The 27,307-nt window shown below is 38.5% G+C and overlaps 3 protein-coding genes and 1 long non-coding RNA gene across 6 annotated transcripts in view; 2 read left to right on the forward strand and 2 right to left on the reverse strand.

Moving 5' to 3' along the window:
- Window positions 1–17,913, reverse strand: osbpl7 (oxysterol binding protein-like 7). Of its 3 annotated transcripts, XM_031315374.2 has the most exons (23): window positions 17,402–17,913; window positions 13,638–13,808; window positions 12,109–12,252; window positions 11,962–12,015; window positions 11,764–11,877; window positions 11,533–11,682; window positions 11,302–11,428; window positions 10,255–10,373; window positions 10,085–10,171; window positions 9,510–9,533; window positions 7,892–8,042; window positions 7,578–7,681; window positions 7,306–7,471; window positions 5,847–5,993; window positions 5,632–5,768; window positions 5,071–5,208; window positions 3,916–3,979; window positions 3,664–3,742; window positions 2,891–3,035; window positions 2,644–2,794; window positions 2,311–2,437; window positions 2,062–2,184; window positions 1–1,279 (listed from the first exon to the last, which is right to left on the reverse strand). In XM_031315374.2, the coding sequence occupies exons 2-23, from the start codon at window positions 13,764–13,766 to the stop codon at window positions 1,171–1,173; spliced, it is 2,589 nt and encodes an 862-aa protein (XP_031171234.1). In that variant the 5' UTR covers window positions 13,767–13,808; window positions 17,402–17,913; the 3' UTR covers window positions 1–1,170. The 3 variants fall into 3 exon arrangements, with proteins under 3 accessions (XP_031171234.1, XP_031171236.1, XP_031171237.1); XM_031315376.2 differs by lacking the exon at window positions 9,510–9,533; XM_031315377.2 differs by lacking the exon at window positions 9,510–9,533 and having other exon boundaries at window positions 10,094–10,171; window positions 17,402–17,912.
- The window catches only part of LOC116061308, a 14,232-nt gene continuing 2,098 nt past the window's right edge, over window positions 15,174–27,307 (forward strand). Inside the window, exon 1 of the long non-coding RNA XR_004107689.2 lies at window positions 15,174–15,206. This is a non-coding gene — a long non-coding RNA (uncharacterized LOC116061308). The remainder of the gene's footprint in view (window positions 15,207–27,307) is intronic.
- mrpl10 (mitochondrial ribosomal protein L10) lies at window positions 18,492–23,624 on the reverse strand. Its single transcript, XM_031315416.2, has 5 exons — window positions 23,534–23,624; window positions 23,155–23,324; window positions 21,413–21,577; window positions 20,350–20,494; window positions 18,492–19,105 (listed from the first exon to the last, which is right to left on the reverse strand). The coding sequence occupies exons 1-5, from the start codon at window positions 23,622–23,624 to the stop codon at window positions 18,867–18,869; spliced, it is 810 nt and encodes a 269-aa protein (XP_031171276.1). The 3' UTR covers window positions 18,492–18,866.
- pnpo (pyridoxamine 5'-phosphate oxidase) overlaps window positions 24,216–27,307 on the forward strand; it is a 4,500-nt gene continuing 1,408 nt past the window's right edge. The window contains exons 1-6 of the mRNA XM_031315415.2: window positions 24,216–24,432; window positions 25,679–25,803; window positions 25,887–25,986; window positions 26,551–26,604; window positions 26,705–26,833; window positions 26,920–26,990. Coding sequence (XP_031171275.1) covers window positions 24,244–24,432; window positions 25,679–25,803; window positions 25,887–25,986; window positions 26,551–26,604; window positions 26,705–26,833; window positions 26,920–26,990 — 668 coding nt within the window. The 5' untranslated portion in view covers window positions 24,216–24,243. The remainder of the gene's footprint in view (window positions 24,433–25,678; window positions 25,804–25,886; window positions 25,987–26,550; window positions 26,605–26,704; window positions 26,834–26,919; window positions 26,991–27,307) is intronic.

Raw genomic sequence — 27,307 nt, forward strand, 5'->3', positions numbered from 1 at the left:
AAAAAAAAGAACTAAGACGATAATCAAATCAGCTGCCGATTCATTTTCTGTCGATCGACTAATCGTTGCAGCACTAATTATCCTTCATCTGATGCCGTGTTTCTGATGGTTCTCTCTCTTTTAGCTGTTTTTGGTCTCTTCCAACTCCTGAGGGAAATATATGTCTCTTTATCTGCACAAATGCTCCACTTTGTTCACCAGCTAGTCTCTAACTGTGTCTGCTGTTTGCTGCTGAGCAGGTAGTGTACAGAGTTTTTTTTCTCTGGAAACGACGCTATATGACGGGTCAGGGTGAACTAAAACAGTAAAGTTGTGGCCGAACAGATAAACAATGAGCTGAAACTGACTTTAAAGCTCTGTGATGCTGAGGGATGCTGCAGATTCTGGTGATAATTAACTGCAGATTTAAGGTTCTTATCTTTATTGTGCTTTAGTGGAGCATATTCCCAAACCAATTTGTAATACATCACAGCTGACGCTGTTATCCAAAGCGACATACAATAAGTGCCAACACAAAAATTGCAAGAATCATGTTAGTAAATTAATAATCAAATAAATGAAAATACCCACTGGCTCCCTTGTCTGGGACGCTGTGGCTGTTGCCCGCTTTGCTCAGTTGGTAATCCAGCCCTAACTGTAGCATTAACTTCAGAAGATCAAACAAATGTACCCATCATAAAATGTTAAGTAAACTGGCTGAGAAGGAAGACATGCTTTTAATAAATGTTTACAATTAATAAACTAACACAACAGGCCTGTTACTAGCCTGACTGTTCATGTTCATGCAGAGTGTGCGTCACACATTCAGTCTTTTCTGCAAAAAACTGTGCAATTCTCAAAAATATAAACATATACTGTATATGTGTTGACTGAAGAAGTCAAAAAAAAAAAAAATGCATTATAAAACTGATCGTGATGAGAAAAGTTCTTTCTGTTTCTTCACCTGTGCTGGATGCTGGGCGACTGACTGGTCTGATGGGACTACTGGTGCTGAGGGTTTCCATGAACCAGTCATGGGCCAACAGAAGGAACGAGAAGAAAGACCAGCAGCATCATCTCCACTCTGCACGTTTCTCAGAGCTGTTTATCCGCCACTGATATTTCTCTCTCTCTCTCTCTCTCTCACCCACATGTGGTTTTTGTCTGGCGTCGCTCGTCGCTGTCGTCTCATCACCAGACAGTTAGGTTTTCAATATTAGCAAAACCTGGATTCTCTCTGAGCTTCCAGTACGTCCCGTTTGTCAACCACACGTCCCGTCCACAGGAATCTTTGGCTTTTCTGAAGAAGAAGAAAATAATCATTTACAAACTTTCATTTCATACAATTCATGTATTTGCACAGGAACATGGTGAGAAGACCATGTGGTATCTTCAAAATATCAACAATTTGAAACAAAGAAGAAACTTGCTTGTTTTCAGCTGTATCACCATAAATCAAATGTTTACTTTATATCCATGTTTATATATATATATTTATTGTTTAACATGTATCTGTAAGAATGTAAGCATACTGAGTAATATGGAAATGAACTTGCCATAGTACTGTTTATTGATTAACCGTTTCATTCATTTTTCACGCAAAAATGCCAGAAAATTAATAGGTCCAGGTTCTGAATTGTGAGAATTTGCTGCTTTGCTTCGTCATTACATTATAGTGAATTCAATACTGATATAATAGTTTGGAGAAGCAGGCAGGAGTCCTAACACAGAAGCTAAGCAATGTACTGCTGTGGATGGGGGCCAGCAGCTAAATGTAGATTAGCCACCTAAAAAAAACTGTTTAAGTGAACACTATTTAGCATATTTTCACCGCTTTACCTTGTCGACAGGGAACTGAAGCCGTTATCTCTGCTCTCTTTAAAGCTACCAGACTCCTTTGACAAAAACAGTCATTTTACCTCGCAGAACACAGGAGTTGCTGCCTCCATCGGTTTGTTTGTTTGTGTTATTGAGTGACTTTGGTGAATCCAAACTAACTTTAAAACACCAAAGTTACTCACTTTGTTGTGACAGGGCGTAATTGTTTGTCTATAACCAGGATTACAAAATAATTGAACTTACTTGAAAAAACGTGGAACATGATCTTGCCCCATTTTGGAGAGCTCTTTTCTCCGCTCCCTATGAAACTCCTCTATCTCATCTTTCTTTATGTCTGCTTCATCCACCTTTCCATCCTCCAGCAACCTATTAAAAGCAGAGGAATTTAAAGAATAATTCAACACTAAATCCACTTTTTTTGAAAATTACATTAGACCGTCACTCTATTATATGTTGATTTTTTTTCTTTGCACCGTCTCCAGCTCGCCTCACCTTTGGTCTGGGCGCAGACGGCTGTCTGTAGGAGGAAGGAGAGGCTTCAGGTCGGGGGTCAGTTCATTTAGCTCCATGGCGAAGGTGGAGAAGCCATAGTACAGCATATGATCCTTTGGCTGGGGATCTGTGGGGTGACAGAAGCCTCTCCGGTGAGCTGCTGCACAAACGTGACGCCTGGATTTATGCTGATTAGCAGTTTTGGCAACAGGGAATGCTTCCATTTAAACCCTTAACCTCTAAAGCAGAATCTAAGCAACACATGAAAAACCTTGAGGACAAACACATTAGCAAACATGTCCTCAGTCTTGTTTGCGATGATCACACACTCACTTGGCTTCCAGACACATTTCGGAGTGGGCAGGGTGTCACAGTAGATGCCTTCGTGCCACAGACCTCCGAACCGGTGAATGACACTCCCACTTTGGTCCAGCACCGTGCCCTGCACTTCATTCTTGTTCGTGTCTGAACCCCAATAACGAGACTACAAAAACAGACAAACGTGTCAGTCAAAACCCTAAAATATCCAAACACAGAAAAGAGAAAAGAGCTGAGTGTTGCAGGAAGTCGTTTCGTTCACCTTGACGAAGGTAATCTTGCAGGTGCAGACGTTGCTGTTGAGGTTACGGATGGTGACCTCTCCGTAATGCTCCAGATAGCGCTGCTGACTGAGGACGTTGTGGATACAGGTCACTACTTTGTTCCACTCATAGTGGTCACCATACCTGGACAAAACATCAAATTTATCAAGCTAAACTAACAAAGAGAGTTTATCAAGTATGAATGTTTGCTGGTTTTCTTTGTTTCATATCTTTGTAAACTGAATATCTTTCCATTTTGGTTGAACAAAATGAGCAACAACAACAACATTCTTTCCCATTTTTTGGAAAGAATTCTAATCTATTAAGCAAAAAAGTGACGTACAGAAAATAATTATTAGTTAGACGCCTGGTAGCCTAATGGTTAAGGTGCATAACCTTATAAACGCAACGTCTCATGTTTGATTCAAGCCCTGGACATTTGCCGCATGTCATACCTCTCTCTCTCCTACCCATGTTTTCTGTCTCTCACTATTCTGTCAACCGTCAAATAAAGGCAAATATGCCAATGAAAACCTTTTGGGATTTTTTTTTTGTGGAAAACCTTAAGTGTGCTTTAGTAATCATGATGTATACACGGCCAAGTGCTGTGGCTCTGGTTTGTCCTGATTGTGTCATTTTAAAACGGGCATATTTATGGAAGTGTTTCATGTCTCATTGATTTTCTAATGGAGAGAACCTTCATTGCTTCACATAAAGTATGATGTTCACTTACATGTAATGGCAAGTATAATGCCAGGTGTAGACTGTTTACCTTGGAAGAGTGACATTCACCATTCCTGTTGGCAGAATCTCCAGTGACTTCCCCCAGAATTTATTTTTCCATCGCTGGTCTGTTCAGGAATATAAATAAACAAGTGTTGTTGAGAATATACATTACAAGAAGTCCTAACTTTGCTTTGCAAATGCATTTCCAAAGCAAATGTAGAGGATAAAGAGACATGTGACTTAGACCACTAACTGAAACACAAATCAAGAATTTGGTTTGATAAAAGAAGAGTCTCACCTTGCCAAAAGGAGAAGTTCTCTGAGTGTGCATGGCAGGCAGAGATGGGGGGATGGTGGCATACCTGGTAAAGTACCAAAAAGTATGTCAAAATTTTAAAATGGATACTTCCAGTACATATGAGTGTGGAAGAAAAAGTAAAAGAGATGTAAAGCTTTTTCACTTTCAATTAGAATTGGATCTTTATCAACGAGACTGTTACATATTTTATTATCGTTGCACTATCTGTGCATTTGTCCTAAAAAGAGCACTGCACCGATTTAGCAGCAGAACAGTCTTTTTTATTGCACACATTGTTCTTTTCCTGTCAAAACCTGGTGCCTTCTTCACCCAAAATGCAACTCTAACTGCAACTTTAACTGCAGACAGTTTAGTCGGACATTAGGGTGTGTTGTGCCCGTAGCGGCTAATGTAGCCTGGAGCCTCCAGCCTGCAGCAGAGATGAGCAGCGGGCTACATAGGTCTGGAAAGATCACATCTTTCTAACTTCACACCTCCAGATTTTTTTTAATTATCAACTGTCAATTTCTTTATTATCAAATTCAATTCCTGCCATGGAAAGAGTTTTTGATCACATACTACTATGTAATCAATGATATTAACAGAAGTCACTGTCTCATGATATTATAAATACTATATTGCTTTACTTAGGAATATGCATCACTGTAAAACGTTGTGTAATCGCTGCAGTTTCTTGAGCTTTGAGATTTATTACATACTGCATCTTGAAATTGCATCTCTAAATTTCAGCGTGCCTATCTGAAATCATGTTTTTAGAAGCTGTATTGCTAAGATACTGTTCAAGAAATGAATTGCTTTGTCGAGGACTGACATTTAATTACTTTTCACGTAATTGCTATCACATTAAAATAAATGATTTGTGTTCATTTTTGATAGCATGATTAGTTACCACCATTTCATTAAAGCAATAAATCACTCAGTGTTGATTCGTGCAGCTCTGTGTGGCTGAGCTGCTCAATTACACAAATAGATGATCCATCTTAATTTACCAAGAGGGGATTAAATAGTAACTCCCCATCATCTTTTCCCAATCGTAGAAGTAAGTCAGTTTGGTCCCCTGTAGTAGCCACTCAGAGCTCTTAAAGATATTCCTGAATAAAATATCACATAATAAATGTCCTGTTTGTGAGATACCTGCTCACTGATGAGGCGGAAGCCCCGGTCCTCTCTGACGCACTCGTAGGTCTCCCCCAGCACCGGGTTAAAGGGCTTGTAGCGGTTTCTGAATGTCACAGGGGAGTAACTAGAGATAGCGAAGGCAGCAATGTAAACCTGTAAGAGATCAAATACAAGAGTGTGTTGTGCTAACTCAATCCAGAGACAATCGGGAGGATGAGGAAAGGAGGAAAGACATTGTTGTTGGTTGTTACATATCCCTGATTGTTATTGTATGTTTACTTAAAAAAAAATATACAGTATATGACAAAATCACTTCATTGCTCATGTAACTGCCTGTTGCTGGGTGATTCTGTGTGCAGCCACAAGACAACAAGCAGCCATTTTCCTGCCTTTACTTGGGCAGTTTAAAAAAAGTAAAGACAGGTGCACTGCAAAATTCCTGGACTGGAGTCTAAATTATATTTCTAGGAAACATTATCAACTGCTTAGCCGCTGCAGATTTATCAGGGTTGCTACAACGTCATTAACGACAATCTGACTCAGTCATATTACATAAATGTGTGTGAATAGTCTTACCATCCTCTGGTAGGGGTCCGATGTGTTGCTGGCGATATCCAGCAGCTCACTGTACTCCAGCTCTTCACACAGCCTCTGCAGCAGGTTAACGGGCTCATTGAGAGCAGCAGGCATGGACACTCGAGCCAAGTCTTTACCTGAGGAAAAACACAGCACATAAGGAAACTGCTGTTTCAAAAATAAAGTCTGTGTAACAGCAGAGTGGTGTGACTTGCCTATGTTATTGTAGAGGATAGCCATGAGGCCCACGTGGCTGTTGTCAGGACAGTGAGCAGGCAGTGTCGTTCGCCGGCCGGTGCTCTTGGGAATAAAGCTGTTAGGACTCTTGGAAATGCTAGCACGGTACTTCCGGGTGGCCGACGCTGTAATGTTGGTGAAAGGAAGTAATATTAATCAAAGCAAAAGGGCAGTTTGTTATTTCTATTCAGGAAACAACAAGAACAATAGTCTGCAGCCGTGCTAGCAGCTCTGTGAGGTTGTATTTAGGCACAGAAGTGCTTGAGCTGGGGCGACCTCTAGCTCACTCAGTAAGAGCGTGCGCCCCATGGGTCCTGCAGCGGCCCGGGTTCGAATCCGACCTGCGGCCCTTTGCTGCATGTCATCCCCCATCTCTCTCCCACCTTTCCTGTCACTGTCACTATCAAATAAAGGGAAAAGCCCACAAAAATAATCTTTAAAAAAGTGCTTTGAGCTAAATGCTAGCAGGCTGCTGTTTAGCAGGTATAATGTTTAAAATGTTCACCATCTGAGTTTAGTGTGTTAGCATGCTAATATTGGTGCTAAACAAAGTACAGCTGAGGCTGATGGAAATGTTAGTTTTGCAGGTGTTTAGTTATAAATCAAATTAGTGGACAAACAGAAATTTTGACCTGATGATGGCGCTAGAAAACAAAATTAAGCGACAATCAAAGTTATTACAACTCATCCCCTCAGGAATATGAATGTTCAAATGAACCACATTTCATGGTAATACAGCCAATAGATATTTCAATTAAATCCAGGAGGCAATTTGAGGGGGGAATGAGGGGCAATGCCATCCCTCTTGTTAGCATAATGACTAAAATACATGCCCCTTGTTAATCTACCATCCCCCCCACTCCATCCCCTAGTAGCAGAGAGAGTGCAGGAGCAGAGGAGTTGTTTTGTTGAATATAATTGTGTCTGTCTGACTTATTGATCCTTTATATGACTGAGATTTGTGCAAGTTAGAATCTACGGTCCCGACCATGGCTCTGAAATATTTGTAGCCTAACCGTGTAATTAAAAATCCATGGCGCTGTCCATTGTGCTGAAGTAGCAGATGGATATGTAATTGTGACTTTTCCCGCCCTTCTATCAGTTTTGTCTTGGATCTATAATACTCTCTAAAATATTTAGCTGAAAAAAATAAACTAATAATTAAAAGTAAATTTAAATAAATAAATTGCCTAGCGCTTAAAACACACATTGGCATATTGGGAATTGTCTTAATGCAGAAATTAAAATGGTTTATTTAAAGTTTCTTCATGAGGTTTAAAGTTTCCAGGGGAAAAATATCACACTTCTTACTGTAAAAACTTATTTTTGACATTTCTGTTTCCTTTCTGTTTGCGTACTGATGCAACTAGTTGTCAGAGTAGATGAAACTAATTAAAATAATTGTATAGCATGAATGAAGGTCCTACATGTACCCACCATGTCCTTCCTCTGGCTCAGAGTTGGTGGTGCTTCCATCACTAAGTCCTGACTCATCAGACACCTCAGAGGAACTACCACAAAGGATGTCGCTGGCGTCAAAATACTCTGCAGCTGAATCTGCTACTGAAGGAGGCCCGTGGGATGAATGCCTCGCTGCTGCAGGCTGTCGACGGAGGAAAGAGAATGATGAGCAAAGAAAAACAGCCATCAAAGCCCAGAAAGGAATATGTCCCAGAGAATTCAGATGACAGGTTCAGCGTGAATCGTACCTCAGCGGTTTTAGACTGGTGGATGTTGTTAGTTTCCCAGACTTCCTGCAGCTTCTGCCTCTCCTGGGACAGAGTTTCATGCACTGTCTTCAGCGAAGCAAGCACTGAAGAGGAATAACAACAGAAGTAGTTTCAGGGGAAATTTGGATGCATATTCATTTCAGATTTCTTTCAATATGGCATTTGTAACATTTTACCTTTTGCATAATCATCTCTGTGGACTCTCTGATCTTGTCTTGGATTTTGCTCATCTACCTATAATACTACCTTGTAGGAACCCTGTCTACCTGTGTGCATGTTTCTGTTTTTCTGACCTCGTAGCGATATGGCGCAGATGTCCTGCTGGATTTTCTTGCCCTCGGGCGATGTGGCAGTAGGAGGGGACAGCTGTGAGTAGACGTAGTCAGGGATAGAGGGGACCGATGCACCGAGGTGAGGCGAGCTGCCCAGGTGACTGGAGGACAGCTATGAAGATGAACAGAGGAGAATGGAAGATGGTTGATTCAATGGTTCACTTAACAATGTCCCTTGTTATCTGAGAATTTAGGTGTAAAGGCGCAGTAACTTCCTGGAGTCTTGTTGTCATCAGCTAATAAATACTCCTCCCCGTAAAACCACTCATTTTATTATTTTTTTAGACTTCTGTTTTTGTACGGATATAATGTGTAAATTAGTTCACTTTAGAGGAGCTGGTAGGCAGATTTTGTAACAATTGAACAGAGCCAGGCTAGCTGTTTCCCTCTGTCTCCAGTCTTTATGCTAACCTAAGCTATAACCAGCTGCTGGCGGTAGCTTCAAATGTGTGTATAAACTAATAATCATATTTCACATAAAAAATATGATTTGTCAAACACAGGAGTAACTAATTTAAAGCTATAGTGCATAGGAATTCTAAGTAATGACAACAAAACTGGCGGCACGTCCACATGATACAAGCCTTATGTGATCGCTCACACAGTTGCTAGTAGCCAAGGAGGACACAGAGGATAAAAAAAAACATGATGGACTCTTCAGAAGAGGTAATTATCTTCTCACATTCTTCTGTGCGGGAAAGTCACCGGACGACACAATCTTATCTTAACATAGTCATACTGAGAAATACAGAGAGAGCTGTGTGGAGTTGACAGTCTTGATTAGCTTTGTAGCAACTCATTTGGCAATGGCTTGAATGTAACGGACGTTCATTAATATCAAAAAGTTACGCACTAAAACTTCACTAAAAATTCTACCTATAAAATGTGTTGAGGCCTATTGGATCTCTAGTACAGTTTTTATTGTTTTATTGTTGTTGCATTGTGTTGTGTGATAATCATCCTGGTGAAATCAATTAAATTGACCAACATGGATTATAGTCATCATTATTGGTAATAATGTGCTTTCCCTGCAAAACCAATACTGTACTGTGAAGATACATCAATATCATAATAGTCATCTAATCAAGGACTTATTTACATTTGGAACATCAGGTTAACTACTTTTTTTAATGGCTTAAACCTGGACCTCTAGTACCACAGCCCTAAGGTATTTTATGATTAAATTAAATTGATTTTATAGACAACCAACAGCACTCTGATTTCTAAAGAACAGGATTGAAAACTACTGATCTAGAATCTAAACAAAACGCAGGTTTACTTGATTGATCTATTCATTTACTCATTTTATGCTCTGTTCTGTGGGAAAAACAAGATACTCTGGTATATAAAATATATTTTGGAGGTTGAATAAGACTACTACGAATATACCAGACTAAAGCACACAGAAACGTTATTCAGTGCAATTAAAATAAAACACGTTTAACTAATTTACATTTTTTTGTGTCCATTATTTATGCAGTCACAATTCATTTTCAGGATGCTACAACTATAAGTGTGTAAATGGAAAACATTTAATCATTTTTATGAATCAAGTTGTCTCTGCCCATTGCCAACTCACCGATTTAGTAATCCCACGAATAGGCTTTGGATTAGAAAAAAAGGCCCAAAAATGTTACAGGAGGATTGGGATGTCATATACTTAAGAGTCTGTACTCAATATTCAGAACATTAAAATAGCGGAAACAACTATTTGCTTTTATAAAGAAATAGTGGAGTAATGGCGTCCTGAGCAGAGAATGAAGTCACACTCCCTCTGTTTGTGTTGTAATCTGAGTTTCTCTGTTCTTTGTTTTGATAGCCAGTAAATGGGACTGCATGTGAGTGCCTTGTGCATCGGTATCTGTCGTTGAGGGCCGTAACAAAGTGTCAGTATTTGACGAGTTGGGGAACTGTCTGTGAGAGTCGTGTGGAGGCAATCCCATCCTATTTTGTTTTTCATGAATATCGAGTACAGACCCTTTAAACCCAATGTGTTCTAAAAATAATTTACCAGTAAAAAGACTATTTATGATTTCAATCAATAAGTATTTCAAATCAATTTAAAACATTGATATTAAATGATATCGCATCAATGTACAAATCAATGTAAAACACCCGTTTGGTCTACATACTAATTGAGAGTAAATTACAGACCTTTCTTACCATTCCCAGGGATAATGTGCGAGAGTGGCTCCACATCTTCCCTGACCTCGGCTTCTTCGGCTTCTCAAGCGAGATATTCTGGATCAGAACATTTATAAATAATTTTAATTTCATGTGATGCTGCACAGAAAGAAGCTGCTCCAAACTGAACAGAACTCTACCTGTATGCTGATGATGCGCTTCAGGTCTCCGTTAGTGAAAGCCTGGCCCCCTTCCAACATCTGCAGCTTCTGGATTAAGCGGTTTAGCTCAGTAAGGTCCAAATGACAACGGTTCAGCTCTGGAAGAAAACATGAGTGGTATATTTATTTATTGAGTTTCTGTCACTAATTAATCAGGTAAGATTTGTGTGGTCATGATCACATTTTATGGTGAAAAAGATTCCACAGAGACAGCTGTGTAAGAGCTTTTAAATAGTGAGAATGATTAATGATACTCTTTGATTCTGGTTGACAGAGTAAAACCTGACATTTATGTTAGTTTTTAAGTTTTAGATCAATAAAAAAAACTACACATTAACAATACAGCATCTTAACATGATGTCGCATCATTTACACAAGTCTGTTTATCCAGAGGAATAACAAAATGTACCACCAGAAACAGAAATGCAAGGCACACTTCCAATAGCTGTTTTCTTAACCGTGTTTCCTGAGAGAGACACTTATAATTGCACTCCTACAGTATAACACTATCAGACTCATGATGGATGGTTAATATATATATACATAAATCAATGCAGCAGAACCAGAGATATCGTCTTATTCATTCCACACTTTGTTCTTCCTTGTTTTGGCACCTAAACACCCACAATGTGACTCAAGCATAGACGGCTCCATCAGAGATTCGGGGTGTGTCGTGCTAGTAGGAGCTAATGTAGCATTGAGTCTCTAGCCTGCAGCAGAGATGAGGAGCGGGCTACAGAGATCTCTTAAGCTCACTTCTTTCTACCTCCACACCAGGGCAGTCCTCGACTAAAGAAATTCTTAGTCAACGAACACCATGATTTTGTCAAGTGACATCACTTGAGGCAATTTATCAGATTCCGCACAGCTTCCTCTGGAGATACAAAAGGCTTTACAGCTCCCCTTTAAATAACTTATATTTTTCAAAGACTATCCAGACTTTATTCGAAATCTGTTTCTATAATGAGACTTTTTCATTGGTTTGTGAATGTTGTTTCTTTGCATTTGGGAATATATGACACATACCTTGAACACAGGAGTCTGGGTTGTGACTTTGCTGCAGCCAGGCCGACACTTTTCTGTTCACAGCGTTGTTATCTGAGGGCAGCACTCCTGCTGGTGCTCCAGCTGAATCCACCATGCCTGCAGAGCTCTGGTAACATAAATACAGAGGGAAGAGGACACAGGAGTTAATCTGAGTCACTTGTAAAGATTGTTGTGTGTTACGTTTGACTTTATTGCTTATTTGATAATCACCAAATCTCCATTCCCAGCTTGTCCGGCTGCAATGCCATGGGACAAAGTCTGGAGGAAGCTGCTGTGAACATGAGCCGCCTCATGCTTCTTGTACAGGCGGTGGGCTTGTAGCTTTGTTACCCAAATGTAGAAGAGTTCATGGCTCTTTGCCTTAGAGAGAAAAGAAAAGTCAAAGATATGTCCTTTTAATCTGAAGGCACACTCTTTGTTTGTTTGAAAATAACTGTTTACCTTTATGTGATAGAGAATGTCCCCTGCATCCAAGTCAATCTGATTTGACTTCTTGTTTATCGACATTACTGCGTGGCTGACATCTAAAGAGCCCTGGAATCTTCCCCTGGACACCTTCAGTGGACAAAAGGTATGTTTAAGTGTTTAAATCTAGTTGAAGAAATATCCTATTTAAAAAATAACATAATGTTTACTTACATCTTGTTGATTTTTGGAGTAACGCAAGTTCCCTGCTTCCAAGACAAAGTATCGCTGATAAAGAGATCAAATATCATATTTTAAAAAACTTTATTGATAAAGTCAACGTGTTGGCATACAAGATGACAGAGTGGACGGATTTCTCACCTTGTGCCAACCTTTCAGTGGCCACTTCCTCCTCTTGAGGAGATATCCTTCACAGATACCCGGGGTGGTCATGTCGTGAGGGTTATCGCCTCCTGCGTGCATTTCTACCTGAAGGTCGTCAATCACTTCCCAGTCTTTGATAATCTATAGACAGCATAAACGGGAAACACACTTTAATTTTAAGGTTAAATGGCAATGTTATTCTTCTTTTTTAGTAATTGTTTTGACCTTTTACAAAAGCACAACAGCAAAACACAACAAATTGTGTAAAGTGACACAATACATACATACATACATACATACATACAGTACATACATACAGTATATACATATATACATACATACAGTACATACATACAGTACATACAGTACATACATACATACAGTACATACAGTACATACATACATACATACAGTACATACATACAGTATATACATATATACATACATACAGTACATACATACATACATAGATAGATAGATAGATAGATAGATAGATAGATAGATAGATACTTTATTCATCCTGAGGAAAATTTTAGGCATCCAGTAGCTTAGACAACCATAACACAACAAACAGACATATACACATACATAAAAATCACTCACACAGAGTTAACAATTTGTGAAGCGATTACAAAGGTCTGGTATGGACTGACCATGTGATGCAATGACTGAATGATTGAACAGTGCAATAGCTTATTATTAAATATTAACTATGACTATGAAAAGACAAGAATGTAAACATAATAGAATTGCTTGACAAACAAGAAAAGAAATAATATACTTTAAGAACAATATATAACAGGGAATAAGTTGTAGATGTTATGACCAAATAAGTTATAAGCTGTAGATGTTAAGACCACAGTCCAGAGGGCTAATATAGCCTATAAGACAGTCAGGTGTACAGTGTACATACATACATACATACATACATACATACTATGACTTAACATTGTCAGTTTTTCATGAAATGAAAATAAATTTGGATGAGCTAACTTTGTCTCAAAAGCTCAGAAAAGAAGGCAAGATGAACTTTACTCTGATGTCCCTAGTACTGTAGGTGGCAACAGCATACTTTTTTTTAGTAATCTATGATTTTTGCTGAATTTTGAATGTCTAGAAATCTGATTATATGACATTTGTAAACTGGTATTCTTTATTTTTAGACAATTTTAAGTGTTGTTTGAAAAGTTTGAATTCTGGGTCTGATTTAAACTAACTTCCGGTGTCTTGTAAGGCCACAGAGGAATAGATGTATGCATGACACAATGATGAAGATGGTGTTAATTTTACTGTGGCATTTACTGCCTTTAAAATAAATAGACAAAGCATCTGGCTCACTAATCTCAGTGGTTTCATGCTAAATAACAAACTATAATTTAGAATGAAAACAGAACATCTAAAACTGCAACAAATGTCAGGATGTTATTCTGTGGAAATTGTAACTGATACAAAGCAATGACTTCCCTTTTAAAAAGAACAATATACATAGACCTATAATCCTCTTATTCAGGTGAACTATGACTCACCTGTCTGGAGTGGCGGGATGACCCAGTGCTACTGCTCCGAGAGCGGGATGGCTTCCACGTTGGTGAAGACTTCTCCAGGCCGCTCGCCAGCGATTGGCTACGGTTGAGTGAAGATCCGTATGAATCCATTTCAAAGCGCAGACCTTAGACTCCCCTCCCTGTTGTGATCAGCTGGTTGTTGAGAGATATATGAGAGATATATTCCATTATTAATATTACATCTCTAGACGGTATTAGAACAAATAAGAACACACATGAAAGCAACTTTCCAGATTCCTTTTTCAAGAATATAGAAAGAGAAATGTTAAGACTTCTGAGGTTTTTCATGCTGAATTTATATCAGAGAAACTTTTCAGCACATTTCTGGTAAACACAAGATTTAAAGTGGTGAATTTGCATGATTCTTTGTGGAGAAACTCAGTTTCACAGATCTGTAGAATAAATCAACTAATTGATTAGTCAACAAAATCATGAGTGTCAGTCGACTAAGAATTTCTTTGGTCGAGGACAGCCCTAGTGCGACATCCATGTGCCCCCAATTTGTTGTGACATGCGAACACTATGCTACAAAGACACCAACTGTACATGTGCTGGAATACCAAAACGGACACTGTATTTGAAGAGATCAGTCACTACCCACATCTCGACAATTAATTTTAAAACAATATAAAGACAATCAAATGTGCAACAATTCATGGAGGGAAATTGCCCAGAATTTTGGGAAAAGAAGAAAGTGCATGCGCGGAATACGTCTTCCTGTAGACACCATTCTACTGCACGTGTGTGGAATGCGTCCTCCAGAATAAACCAAACTACTACAGGTCTGTGGTGCCTGCAGCTGCCCGTAAATTCCACATGCAATTATCTTTTATTTTGTAAGGGAGTCAGCTCTTAATTTAAAGTCTTACTTTAATCAAAAGTTGTACATGTTACACTTGATATTGTCCTTCAAAAGATGTAATGACCCTCGAGGACGAGACAGCTCCGCAAACATGAAACCAAAGTGAAAGCGTCAAACAGGCTCAACAGAGCAGGAGACGAGTTGAGACTCTCTGTAATCCAGTTACATAAAGAGCCACCTGGATACACTTCGGACATCCTGGATCCTCATCTCACTCTGGATATTAAAGTCACCCACACTGGGCATTTCACTCAACAGAAAACTAAATGTTCTTCACAAATTCATTAACATTTTATACAACATATATCTACATATATAGCTAAATAGTAGTTTGTTTACAGATTATTATGCATGAGCAACTCAAACTTTAAAGTCTAAAGTCTAAAAGTAAGCAAATAAAGAGAATTAGTTTCAGTTGCCATGGTTTTCCTTTGAACTATACTTGAGGTGAAAACAGGAACAGGCTCTGAAGATGTAGAGTCATTCTTGTGGTTACTTTGTCACAGAATAATCTGTTAATCTCGAGTTTTTGAACATGGGTGGGGTGGTTAAAGAATACATAAACACCTTACAACATGCTCCAAACTGACACAATAGCCCTGTGTGACATATTATGTTTTTGAAGGTTATAATGGTCATTTTTAAGAACATATTTTGGTGGTGCTGTAGTGCAACATAATGGCATTCTTGTTATTTTGAGTCCTGTTAGAGAAATTGTTCAACGTGAAATATTTGGGATGTAAATATCATTCTTTTCATGCCAAAATGTTGATTAGTTTAGCAATGTAGGCTCTTGTTTATAAAACTGAAGGAACTTCCTGACACAGGATACTGTATGTTTTGCACAAGCTGGTCTAACATACTGTACAGTATGTGACACGGCGGTCAATACCGGCTGCAAGGAGAGGATTACTAACCTTGCTTAATTGGTTTTTCATGGGTTGTTTTTAGCCACTCGGACATGGAGGAACATGAGGCAAAGAGCACTGACACAACATGGAAACTGCAAGTGTGCTGTTAGAAATTGTAACTTTGTCCATTGGATTGTTATCAAAGTACTTTTAAAGTACCTGTTTACATGAATGTGAAATAATAACAGTAAGCAAAACAAGTTTACGGACATAAAAACTGAAAATATGCAATGCAATTCATGAACAGAATAAATACAGTGCAGTATTTTGATGTCACATATTTGTTTTTACAAAGAAAACTTCCTCCAGAAAGGCAACGTGTTTGTGAGACAGTGACCATTTTCTTTGCCTGGAGAAACCTGGAGATTTGGCTTTTTGGCTTTCCTACAGACATTTGCAACATTTTATGTGTGCATTTAATTTGCAAACCTTATTTTATTCACTCAAGTAGGGAAATTACTTTTTTTTAGGTTTAGGTTTTATTATTCTGTCATCTGTATTTAAACATCACAGAACACTGTATTTGTAACAGCATCAGTCTGCAAAAGTGAGAATAAACGAGTCTGTGAGAATAAAGGCCATCTCAATGGAACCTAAATCAATGGGTTAATGGGTACTTCCAAACTGATATCCCTCTAAATCTGGGCAGAAGCAGCTCGGCTTGCGGTTATGTAAGGGCAGGAGAGGATGAGTAACTGACCTCAGTGCTGACAGCATGTGGTGGAAACCGGATGAAAGGATTTGCAGGTTTCTGAGCTTGCTTACACAAGAAGGAACACAAAGAATATTCTACAAGTAAAAAAAAAAAATGGTTTTGATCTCACTGGATGGCCACAAAAGTGATATTACACTTTCCCCAAGGCGTCGAGAGTACAAAGTAATTTTAGATTAGAAGCTTTTGCAAAACAAAAAAAAGATCTATGTAACTCAGTTTTGCAAAACTTATATTTAAAATATAAAAATCTGTTATCTACAGTACATGTTTCATAGTTACATGTAGTTGAGCACTTAAAGCAGTCTTACACCAAATAATTTGAGTCAACTTTTAAAATGCAATAAAGCATTTAAAGGGCTGTTCAAAAACAATCAAAATAGACAAATGATTTGTGGTCAGAATGCTATGCTTCCTCATGATTGACCCAGAAGTGAGCAGATATGAGATCATGAGCTCAAATGAGAGCCAAAAAACAACAAGTCAACCGAGGCGAAGGAAGAATCGTGCAAGAGGATGGGGTTAAAATGCAGAGATTATGACAGCTATAATCTTGTTTTTTGGAATACAAACTGCAGCCAATAAACGATCACTTGAGAATAAAATATGTATAAATGAGTGTGGAAATCAACCTTACTACATGCAGTACAAACATTTTAAATAGTCTAAGTGAGGATTCAATTAAATTACAAGGACGCAGTTTGTAATCCAAAATCAGAGATGAGACGAGACAATCTAACAGAGGGAAGCACATTGTCGCCCAACAGCTGTAAAAGTGTGTGCTTGTTGGCAGAGTAAGGAGAGGATATGTCACTTATTTAAAAAGACTATTAACTGACCAAGAATGCAAATCAGGAAGCAGCTACACTGATATGTTTTAGTAAAAATAGTTCAGTATGAGCAGCCAGTCTGATTTTATATGTTACACCTTCAGTCCTTTAGGGTCCATGAACTATTCAGAACTGCTCTTAGAAACTTTATCCAAAGACCATTAAGATGTCACTGTCCCAGCACACAGAGAAAAAGAACTTTGGACAATTTCAACCAAACGTTTAGTTGTATTCTTATCAATATGAACACGATGCATTCAAGGCAGAGAACCCTGTTTATCACATGCAATATCTAAATTATATTAAATATTCTACTGGTTTGGTTCGGCTTTAGGCTATATTAGGATTGAACAGAAACTATATGTTTTCTAAGCGAGCTAATGTTTGAAATCCAGAAAAAAAAGTCTTACCTGAAATTCACCTCCGACTCTCATCATCTGTTGCGATCCTCTGCGCCTTATACATCCAACAGGTGTCTCATTGGGTGTTAAAGAAACTGCGGGAAATCAATATCTAGACGAAGAAAACAACGTTTTCCATCTAAAACAGTCAAAAACTGTGAAACTACATGTTACATGCACAGATAATCACTAACTCTGATCACATAATCTCACCGGCCGTGTCCTCTCTACCGGTGGGTGAAACGAGCTCCCTCAAATCAAAGGAGAGCTGTGCGTCGCAGGCTGCGCGCGCCGTGCGCAATGCGTCCTGGGCATTATCCGCATTAGCTGGAATTACACAGCTACTAGCAGGGATGTAGTGGAGGGTAGCCTAAATCTAGACAACCTCCACTCACTCTACACACCTAGTTTACTGTTTTAAAGCAAAGGGTGGGATCTTAAATATGGCCTTAACATACTAGAAGTGACTTGATTTTAAAAAATATGGTATTTTAAGGGAAAAGTATGGTTTTATATGTGTTAATACTTATCTGAAAAACATAAATATATGTTGATATGGGTTAATATTTGTCCATCAATCAGTGCAGATTACAATTTGACCATTATTTACCATCATACCAATAGCTTGTAAATGGTGCCACGTCTGCAAATCACATCATTTGTGATAAATATCTAAATAAAATCATCTATTATTTTGATCTGTTAATACCATGTACTTTACTTTTTACTGAATCAAAATGTATTTTAAAAGAGAGTTTTAAGTTTAGACATCCCCTGTTTTGCAGAGGAGAGTGGAGTGTTGAAGCGAGCGCCTCAGTAATGTCCGTCTCCCTGAGAAAGGCGGGCCGTAATAGACTAACTGACCCAGATTAACATGCTGTAATCTGCAGATTAACGTATCAGGATCTGTGACCACTTGTGTTTATTTTGGCTGGAGTGCTTTTTTTATGATGCCACTTTACAAGAATTCTGCCACTGCAGCTACTTTGGGCAACAGTTGCATTTAACTCAAGATAAGAATTCAAAACTCAATTTTTAAAAAGCTTGTCTAACAAATCCTGCAATTCTTAAATCCCAACAAATTACACTGAGCAATAGAATGTGTTGAAATAGTTTATTTATATGTGACAATATAATTAAATAAAGGAATTGCTTGGGCAACACAATCCAAAACTTCCAATGAGAAGTTGAAATGCACAAACGTCTGCAGTCTTCTTTATTCACAGCAGCCACAGTGCTCCTATAGGTGGACGCACATTGTATGATTTAGTCGAATTTTAGCGCCAATTCAACTGCTCCAGTCAATTTATTAAGATTGAGTAAACCACCAACTTCTTTTTTTGCTTAAAGGTTTGCCTGGAACTTTGGTGCTAAATCATAATAAACCTTAAAGTACGCATCCAACCCAACAGTCCCTCGTCATTCCATGCAGGTGGAAATCTGCAAGGCAACAGTCTGAGTAATTTCTGAAGCTTTACGTGGCCTCCGCTGCTTTAGGAGCGCCCTGTGTGCTGTCCTCCGAGCTCTGCTGTTTGACGTACTGCTGGAGGAGGGCGGACAGGTGGGCTGGGTGGCGCTGCAGCATGGAAGCTGTGTGGGAGGTCAGCATCGTCAGCCCGCTGACTAGTTCGCCCTGGACAACAGCCACTGACGGCAGTTTGGAGTAGCTCACCACCCCCTGGGCAGTCAGTAACGTGTTGTCTATACAGGCTCCTGTTGACAGGTGAGCAATGCAGTGATTGATGAGCTGTAGTTAAATAATCACATTCTGTTTATGTTTTTCAGTTAAGTTTTTAATGAAACACAATCCAGGTGTATTAATAATTGTGTGTTAATCTTCCTCTAATGAACTAGACTATATCCATGAAGTTCCAGTTGTAAATTTAAACTCCGGTGGATTTGTGAGGACTATGGTTAACTGCTCCTCAGATCTCTGCAGGGTAAATCCAGACAGCTAGCTAGACTATCTGTCCAATCTGAGCTTTCTGTTGCACGACTAAAACTACTTTTGAACGTACACGTTCCACCAATACAAGTTCCTTCCCGAGGCTATTTTGCAGAGGCACCGTCATTATGTCCGGAGATTAGCACCACCCAAGACGATTGTGATTGGTTTAAAGAAATGCCAATTAACCAGAGCAGGTTTTTCTCCCATTTCGGAATGCTGTGTGGACTAGCCAGACCTTCCTCCGCAGCGCTGTGGAGGAAGGTCTGCCAATGCGAGACTACAAATGAACTGAAACAATTAGTAAATTAACTGATTGACTTTTTAAAAAATGTCATTAATTATTGAAGACATCCCAAAGATAACTTACCAAACATTTGCTGGCTGCAGCTTCTCAAAAGCAAGGTTTCTAAATTCAGTATTTTTGGGACTTTCCGAGTGTCACTGGGACTTCTAACTTTGATACAATACCTTGAAAATATCAATAATTGATATAATTTACCGATACCACAGGGATAATATATGGGCTTACTTGTATCCTTTGCTTCAAATGCTAATTATTTCCAAACAGCACTCCTGCTGTTTTCTTCGTCAACCAACACCAGCTGCGGAAACTCTGCACCTGCCATCTTTAATGAGCTAACTGCATTATATTATAAAACAAATTTCAACAAAAAGATAATCAATTCTTCAAGTTGCTGTTACTTTTAAAATCCTTAATAGTTCTATCTTTTAAAGTGATTGCACACACACACACCTTTAGGGTATGATATAAAGTTCCCATTTGTTAGTACTTTGTTAAGAAATTGTCTTGGACAGAAAATACCAAATCAGGATCAACACCCAAATCAAATAAGACATTTCTTGAACCACGTATCTGTGTAAATCCATTTGTAACCTCCTGAGGCATCATATCACTCTCGGGCCATCTTTGTCTGTAGCAAACATTATAAAATGATTATTCTGCATCACAACGTTCCTCCTTGCATTCAGACACGGACAATAAACATACCCAGGAGCGTCATCTGTGGGCTGGCCCTCAGAGTCGACAGCATCTCCTTCGCTTTGGGCTCTTTACTAACAAACATAACTGTAGGACCAATGAACAGAGGAGCCATGTTGGAGTAAACGCTGTCTTTTAGGAACGACCGCACCACCTGAAAAAAAGCATGATTAAAGAATAGAATAACCTTCAATGAAAACTAAGATCACAGGGGTTTAAGGCTGTGTAGCATGTTCCATGTTTTAAGGGACACAAAGGAGAGCTCAGTCACGTTCCTATCTACTTTGATTGGTTATTTTATGAATTATGCAGCAGCTACAGAGATGATGCATTGTTTCACAGCCTGGAATTCAGTTGTATAACAACTAGCAACAAGTTAAACGTTAGGGCCCTTTACGACGGCAGAGATTGTGTGATCCTCAGGTAAAATCACGTGGCTGCAGTAGGGCTGGGCAATATATCGATATTATATCGATATCGATATATGAGGCTAGATATCGTCTTACATTTTGGATATCGTAATATCCTGATATTACATAAGTGTTGTCTTTTCCTGGTTTTAAAGGCTGCATTACAGTAACGTGATGTACTTTTCCAAACTGTTCTAGCTTTTCTATTATTTGCCTTTACCCACATAGTTATTATATCAACATAACTGATGATTATTTATCAAAAATCTCATTATGTGCATATTTTGTGAAAGCACCAATAGTCAACCCTACAATATCGCCACAATATCGATATATTTCATTTTCTCCATATGGCCCATCTCTAGGCTGCAGTCTATTTACTGGAAAGAAATGTTACACTTGCTGATTTTTTTTCTTCAAAAAGCAAATAAAAATACAAGGCTGGGGTGCCCTGGTGGCCGTCCATGAAACGGTCCCCAGCCTGGGACCTTTGTCACACGTCTCTCTCTCCCCCCTAATTTCCTATCATTTCTCTACAGCCTGCTATCTAATTAAGGCAGTGAAAAAGAAAAAAACAACTTTAACTCACTGGCACACTCAACATGCTTTGTACCATCACTTTTTTCTGGGAAAAAATAGTCGTAAAACATTTGTATGGTTACCTGGTTGGGGAAGAACTTGACAGTGATGCCATGTTTGTTGAGTCTGTGCTTGAGAATCATCATGTCTTCAGCGTTACTGGCACTGTTCTGGACCACAGCAATCATCTTAGAGTCCTGGAACACGTTATTTAAATTCCTCTTCAGGACTAACATAAGAGGGTTGTCCTGGTGGAATAAAATAGAAGATTTTGTCTCACAGTGAAGTGGAGCTACTAACATATCCCTCCTTTTAATCTATTACACTGTGTATACTGTTCCATTGAGCGCTTGAGGTTTGGGGACAATGGTGATGTTATAAGCTACAGATATCATTTGAAATGTTTCTATATTAATGCCAATGTGATACCTGAGTTTCTGTATCCAAACTAACACAATCTTTTTTACTTTTGTGATACCATAGTTTTAGGAATAAAAATGTGTTTTTCCTTAAAAAAAAACTTTTAAAGAAGCCAAACTTCACAAGCAGCTACACACATATATATATATACACACACATATACATATACATACATACATATATATATATATATATATATATATATATATATATATATATATACACACACATATACATACATACATATATATATATATATATATATATATATACACATATACATATATATATATATATATATATATATATATATATATATATATATATATATATATATATACATATATATATATATACATATATATATATGATCAGTGAGGTGTAGCTGTAAAATGAGAAAGTTTGTGACAAGTCAAGCCAAAACCAAGCACCACCCACTGGCTGGAGCAAACTCTCATTTTACAGCTAAACAGTACACTAAAATATGTTTATGAAAACATTTGAGGTGAGAAAAAGGCAATGCAGTAACAGAATCTTGATTCATATTTGATCAGCGCTGCCTAGTTTTACAGACTGATCAGAGTTCACTAGAGGTGTTGAAATTAATCAAATAATCGATGCATCGAATCGTGGACATGGACGATGCTGCATCGATAATCGTCCGGGACATAATCGATTATTCCTGTTTACAATTTAATGTATGCCTAACAACCTTTCTGTTTACATATTCTGGTATGTTTTGCACATTCAGGAAGAGTAATGTGCTCAGTGCTGTAGCTTTATGCATCCAATTTATTTAGTATTACAGCACTGCAGAATGTTTTGTTGTTGAAGCTTGAAAAGCTATTAATTAAATAACCTATATGGCTCTAATAGTAAAAATGTATTTGACGCATCGTGATATCGAATCGAAGACATGATAATCGAAATCGAATCGGGAGATCAGTGACGATTCACACCTCTAGAGTTTGCGCGCAGTGATTGACACTGCGAAGGAAGAACAGATTATTTGTAGTAGTGTGTATATGTAGTACTGTCAGGATATAGTGACAGTTTAAACAAATATGGCAAAAAGGTTTTTTTTAATCTAAGTTACCAACTACAGTTGTTCCTCGCCACTGTTGCACTAAATGCTTGCTATTGAGGGAAATTGTTGGGTCTTTGTAAATTATAGAGTGTGGTCTAGACCTACTTTATCTGTAAAGTGTCTTGAGATAACTTCTGTTATGATATGACGCTATACATAAAATTGAATTGAACTGCTTTTGGAATAAAATGTTTTGTTTTCACAGTGTACACAAGATATGGACAAGACAGAAATTCACCAACTCACTAACAGTGTTATATATTGGCTCTTGGCCCTTCATGTCCGTCAGAGAAAAGATGCGAAGGGGATGAATGTTACCTCCTGGACGTGTTTGGTTTTGGATGGATAGGCTCCTGGAGGAATGACCCGTGTGGGAGGAATGTACTTTGTGACAGCCATGAGCTTCTGTTTGAGGATGTGCATCGGTCTCCTGTGGCGAGTCACGGCCTTGGAGCCGTGCCGAACACTCTGTGTCAGGGGAAGCCATCCTGAAATACACAAAGTCTGTTAAACATTTGCTGAGGCTGCTATGCTAACCCTGGCTAACCATACACTTTTAGCTCGTCTGGTATGCCGTTTAACTGAAGCGTAGCTAACAATGCTAGTTGTAGACAGTTCTAGAAAAACAGGCAACGATGTACTAACTCGTTACAGACAGATAGCTAAAGCTAGAAATGCAGTATTGACTCAACATTACCCTGTTTCGGTAATAATTTTACACACAAGGTCGCCGCCATCTTTAGGAGGAAATCGTATTCCAGGAAGTGACGACAGCACAAATGATGCATTCACTGTCGTGTCGGAGGAAAGAGAATCACAACAGATGATTGTGGAAATCAATCGAAATAGTTTCGGCGGCACTTGAATACACTGTTGGGTAATTTAATTTATTTAAAAACATAATATTTTTTTGTAAATTATGTTTTATATGTAAACAATCTTAAGTAACTAAAGCTGTCAGTAGTGAAGTACAAAGTACAATATTTCTCTCTGAGATATAGCAGAGTAAAAAAAGCCTAAAAAGTGTCATGAGAAGAAAATACTCAAGTAAACGTACTTCAAATTTGTAGTATATTAAAGCGCTTGTGTAAATGGTAGTTACATTTCCAACTAGGTGGCGGACGTTAAGGGTTTTCCGCTCGGTTGCTCCTATAACAGATATGACTCGAATGCAGCACAACGCATCGCTGTGTAGTTTTAATCTTCGATATCATCGCTTTTCGTTTTTTTTTGTGTTTAAATAATATCTGCTGTCCACACAATCCCATATGTATTCCTAATTAAAGCCTACATGTGAAAATGTGATTTTAAAATCATGTTATCGCGTACATTTTGGTCCGGTTACTAAACACTTAATGTTTTACGTAAAGGAGGATCCGCTGTTACGTCAGCGTCAGTTTGACAAGCATGAGGCGCATACTCAGTGCGAATTTATTGGGGCAGATCAGTTTATTTGGTAGAAATCCTCCGTCTCATGCCTCTCTGACAGCGGGTCAACAACGCGTCTGTGCACTGAGTTTCTGCAGGAAATCATCGAGTGACCGCACAAACATGGACCTGAGTGACATGAGGAAGAAATACAAGGGGGATGAAGAGGTGAGTGGTATTGAAAAGACTGGAGTTACCTGTGTTTGGGTGAAATACACTGATTAATATAACTATCCACTGTCCGGTCTGTGTAACAACGTTATCATAATGTGAGGTGTGCAAATACTGCTATATGTGCTGTTTTTAACGTGATACAGCAGGTATGTTTTCATACTGCCCAACTGACTCTGATTTTTGGCTCGTACAACCTATAGGCCTAAAAAAGCTCCTTGGATAAGTCATTCGAATACACTGACATTGGTTGGCTCAACCATTCAAAGCCTACATCAGGTTGTGTCTGTTTTCAGAAGTATTTAGATAATTTACTTTAGTACACTACAAGTAGCCTACCAGTACCACACTGTGAATATATAAGTAGGGGAAAAGTCCTGCACTCAAAACCTTACTTAAGTAAAAGTATGTAGCAGCAAAATGAACTTAAAGTATAACGGGGTCATCCCTATGTTCCCCGGGTCCTATGTTCCCCGACCCTTTTTTAGAAAAAAGGTTCTATGTTCCCCGTTTTTCCCAAAAAGGGTCCTATGTTCCCCTGTAGCAATACATACCGGGGAGCATAGGACCCTTTTTCTGGAAAAGGGTCCTTATGTTCCCCGCAATCTATCAATCTTTACGGTAGGGTTAGGGTTAGCCATGGAATTTGGCAGTAATGGTGGAAAAAGTAACAGACCGGGGAACATAGGATCCTTTTTTTGAAATTCTTTTTATGTTTCCCAGTCTCATACAAAGAGGGGAACATAGGACCCAGGGAACATAGACACGCTCCCAGTATAACAAGTAAAAGTAGCCTATGTATTGTGCAGTAAAATGTTCCCTGTCAGTGTTTTCCTGTTACATACTACTACTTACTATTATATACTATTATATCTTAATATTTCTGCTGCATTAATGTGTATGTAGCCCTGTTTTCAGCTTTGTTACGATGCCTTTTCCATCTGATCCAAGAGGCTTTTTAAAGACTTTATTTAGCTTGAGTAGTAAGAGAAGTTTCTCGACAAACATTTAACGACATCATATCTGGAGGTACATGGTTTTCACTGGACAGGAAGTGAAAGACAAACTGTCATCTGAAAAGCAACTAAAGCTGTTGGACAAATGTAGTGGAGTAGAAAGTACAATATTTGCATTTGAGATGTAGTGGAGTAAGTAGACAGTTCCAAAAAGGGAAATACTCAAGTGAAGTACAAGTACCTCAAATTTGAGTTTCTCAGTGCATTGATGTATGATTGATTTGCAGTGCTTTGAGGAGAGTCAGCTTGTATCTCTGGACCCAATCAAACAATTTGGAAACTGGTTCGATCAAGCCACAAAGTGCCCTGAAATTGGAGAGGCAAATGCTATGTGCATCGCCACAGCCACCAAGTAGGTACCACCACCTCCTGGAAATACATTTATTTTCAGTTTTTCACTAATGTCTAATGTCAACCTTATTCCTGTCTGTACAGAGATGGACGTCCGTCTGCTCGTATGGTCCTTCTGAAAGGTTACAGCAACGAGGGTTTCCGTTTCTTTACAAACTACGAGAGCAGAAAGGGTTCTGAGCTGGTAAGTTGGTGCTGTCTGACAGCAATCGTCCAGGTTCTTTGGGACCTTAAAATCCACAAAAATGGTGACAAACCAGTTTTTTTTTTAAGCTGATACTGTTTGTTTATGAGATTTACAGTCGTCACTGTCTGAATTCCTGGTGGATCAGTTCTAAAAAAAAAATTAATAATGTAATGTTGCTTTGAGCAAAGTCTCAACAATCAGGTCAGAATGCCCAACACAGCAGAGCTGAAACCATTACTGGAATAATCGATTTAAGTAATTTTATCTCAGAAAAAAAGCTGCATATTTTCTGATTCTGATTCTTTTAATTGTAAATTTAATATTTTGGGTTTGGTCTGTTGGTTGGAACAAACACGGAATTTGAAGATAAATTATTATATTTGAAGGATTTTTTTTTTTTTTTTTTTTTTAAATCTGTTTATTGATGGAAATTGCACAGGAAATACATAGAATAAAGCGTGTATCAGTATAAAAAAAATAAATAATAATTTCTATTTTAGCCAACCTTTTTGGATATTTTGTTTTGACTTATCAACTCTCTGATCTGTTCTTTGTCTGCAGGAGAGCAATCCATATGCATGTCTGGTCTTCCACTGGGAACCCCTTAACAGACAGGTCAGCATCTCACATGTGCTCATCAAATTCTTCCTTATTGATAATGTTTCAATAGATTGTCCCACAATAAATGTTTATACATTTAAATTGTGATGTGCAGATTCGCATTGAGGGTACTGTGGAGCGAATCCCCTTCCAGAGCTCCAGTGACTACTTCCACTCCCGACCAAAGAGCAGCCAGATCGGGGCGGTCGTGAGCCGACAAAGCACTCCAGTTCCTAGCAGAGATGTAAGAACCAAAACTATACTGTGTTATTATGTAGGTAAATACATAAATGTTAATGGCTCAACTTTCACGGTGTCATTTCTTTTTAGTATCTAAGGCAGAAAAATGCAGAACTGGAGGAGAAGTACAAAGACACAGATGTGCCTATGCCTGACTACTGGTAAATATTACTTTTTGTTCTTTACATTAAATCAAGGGTTATAAGGGCAATACAATGTGTAAATCATTGGAAAAGGTGAAGAAAATTTGGTACATTTGTTTTGCAAGATTCCATAAGTCACATTAAAAGCAACTGTGCGACATTTTAGTAAATGCACGTGTTCACTTGCTTGCAGAGAGTTAGATGAAAATATTTTACATATGTCTGTTACAGCCAGCAGTGGATTAGCTCAGCTTAGTTTAGCATAAAGACTGGAAGCAGGTGGAAACGGCTAGCCTGGCTCTGTCCAACCTACCAGCACCTCTAGAGGTCACTCA

The sequence above is a fragment of the Sander lucioperca genome, chromosome 22 (genome assembly GCF_008315115.2).
Source record: "Sander lucioperca isolate FBNREF2018 chromosome 22, SLUC_FBN_1.2, whole genome shotgun sequence".
NCBI lineage: Eukaryota > Metazoa > Chordata > Actinopteri > Perciformes > Percidae > Sander > Sander lucioperca.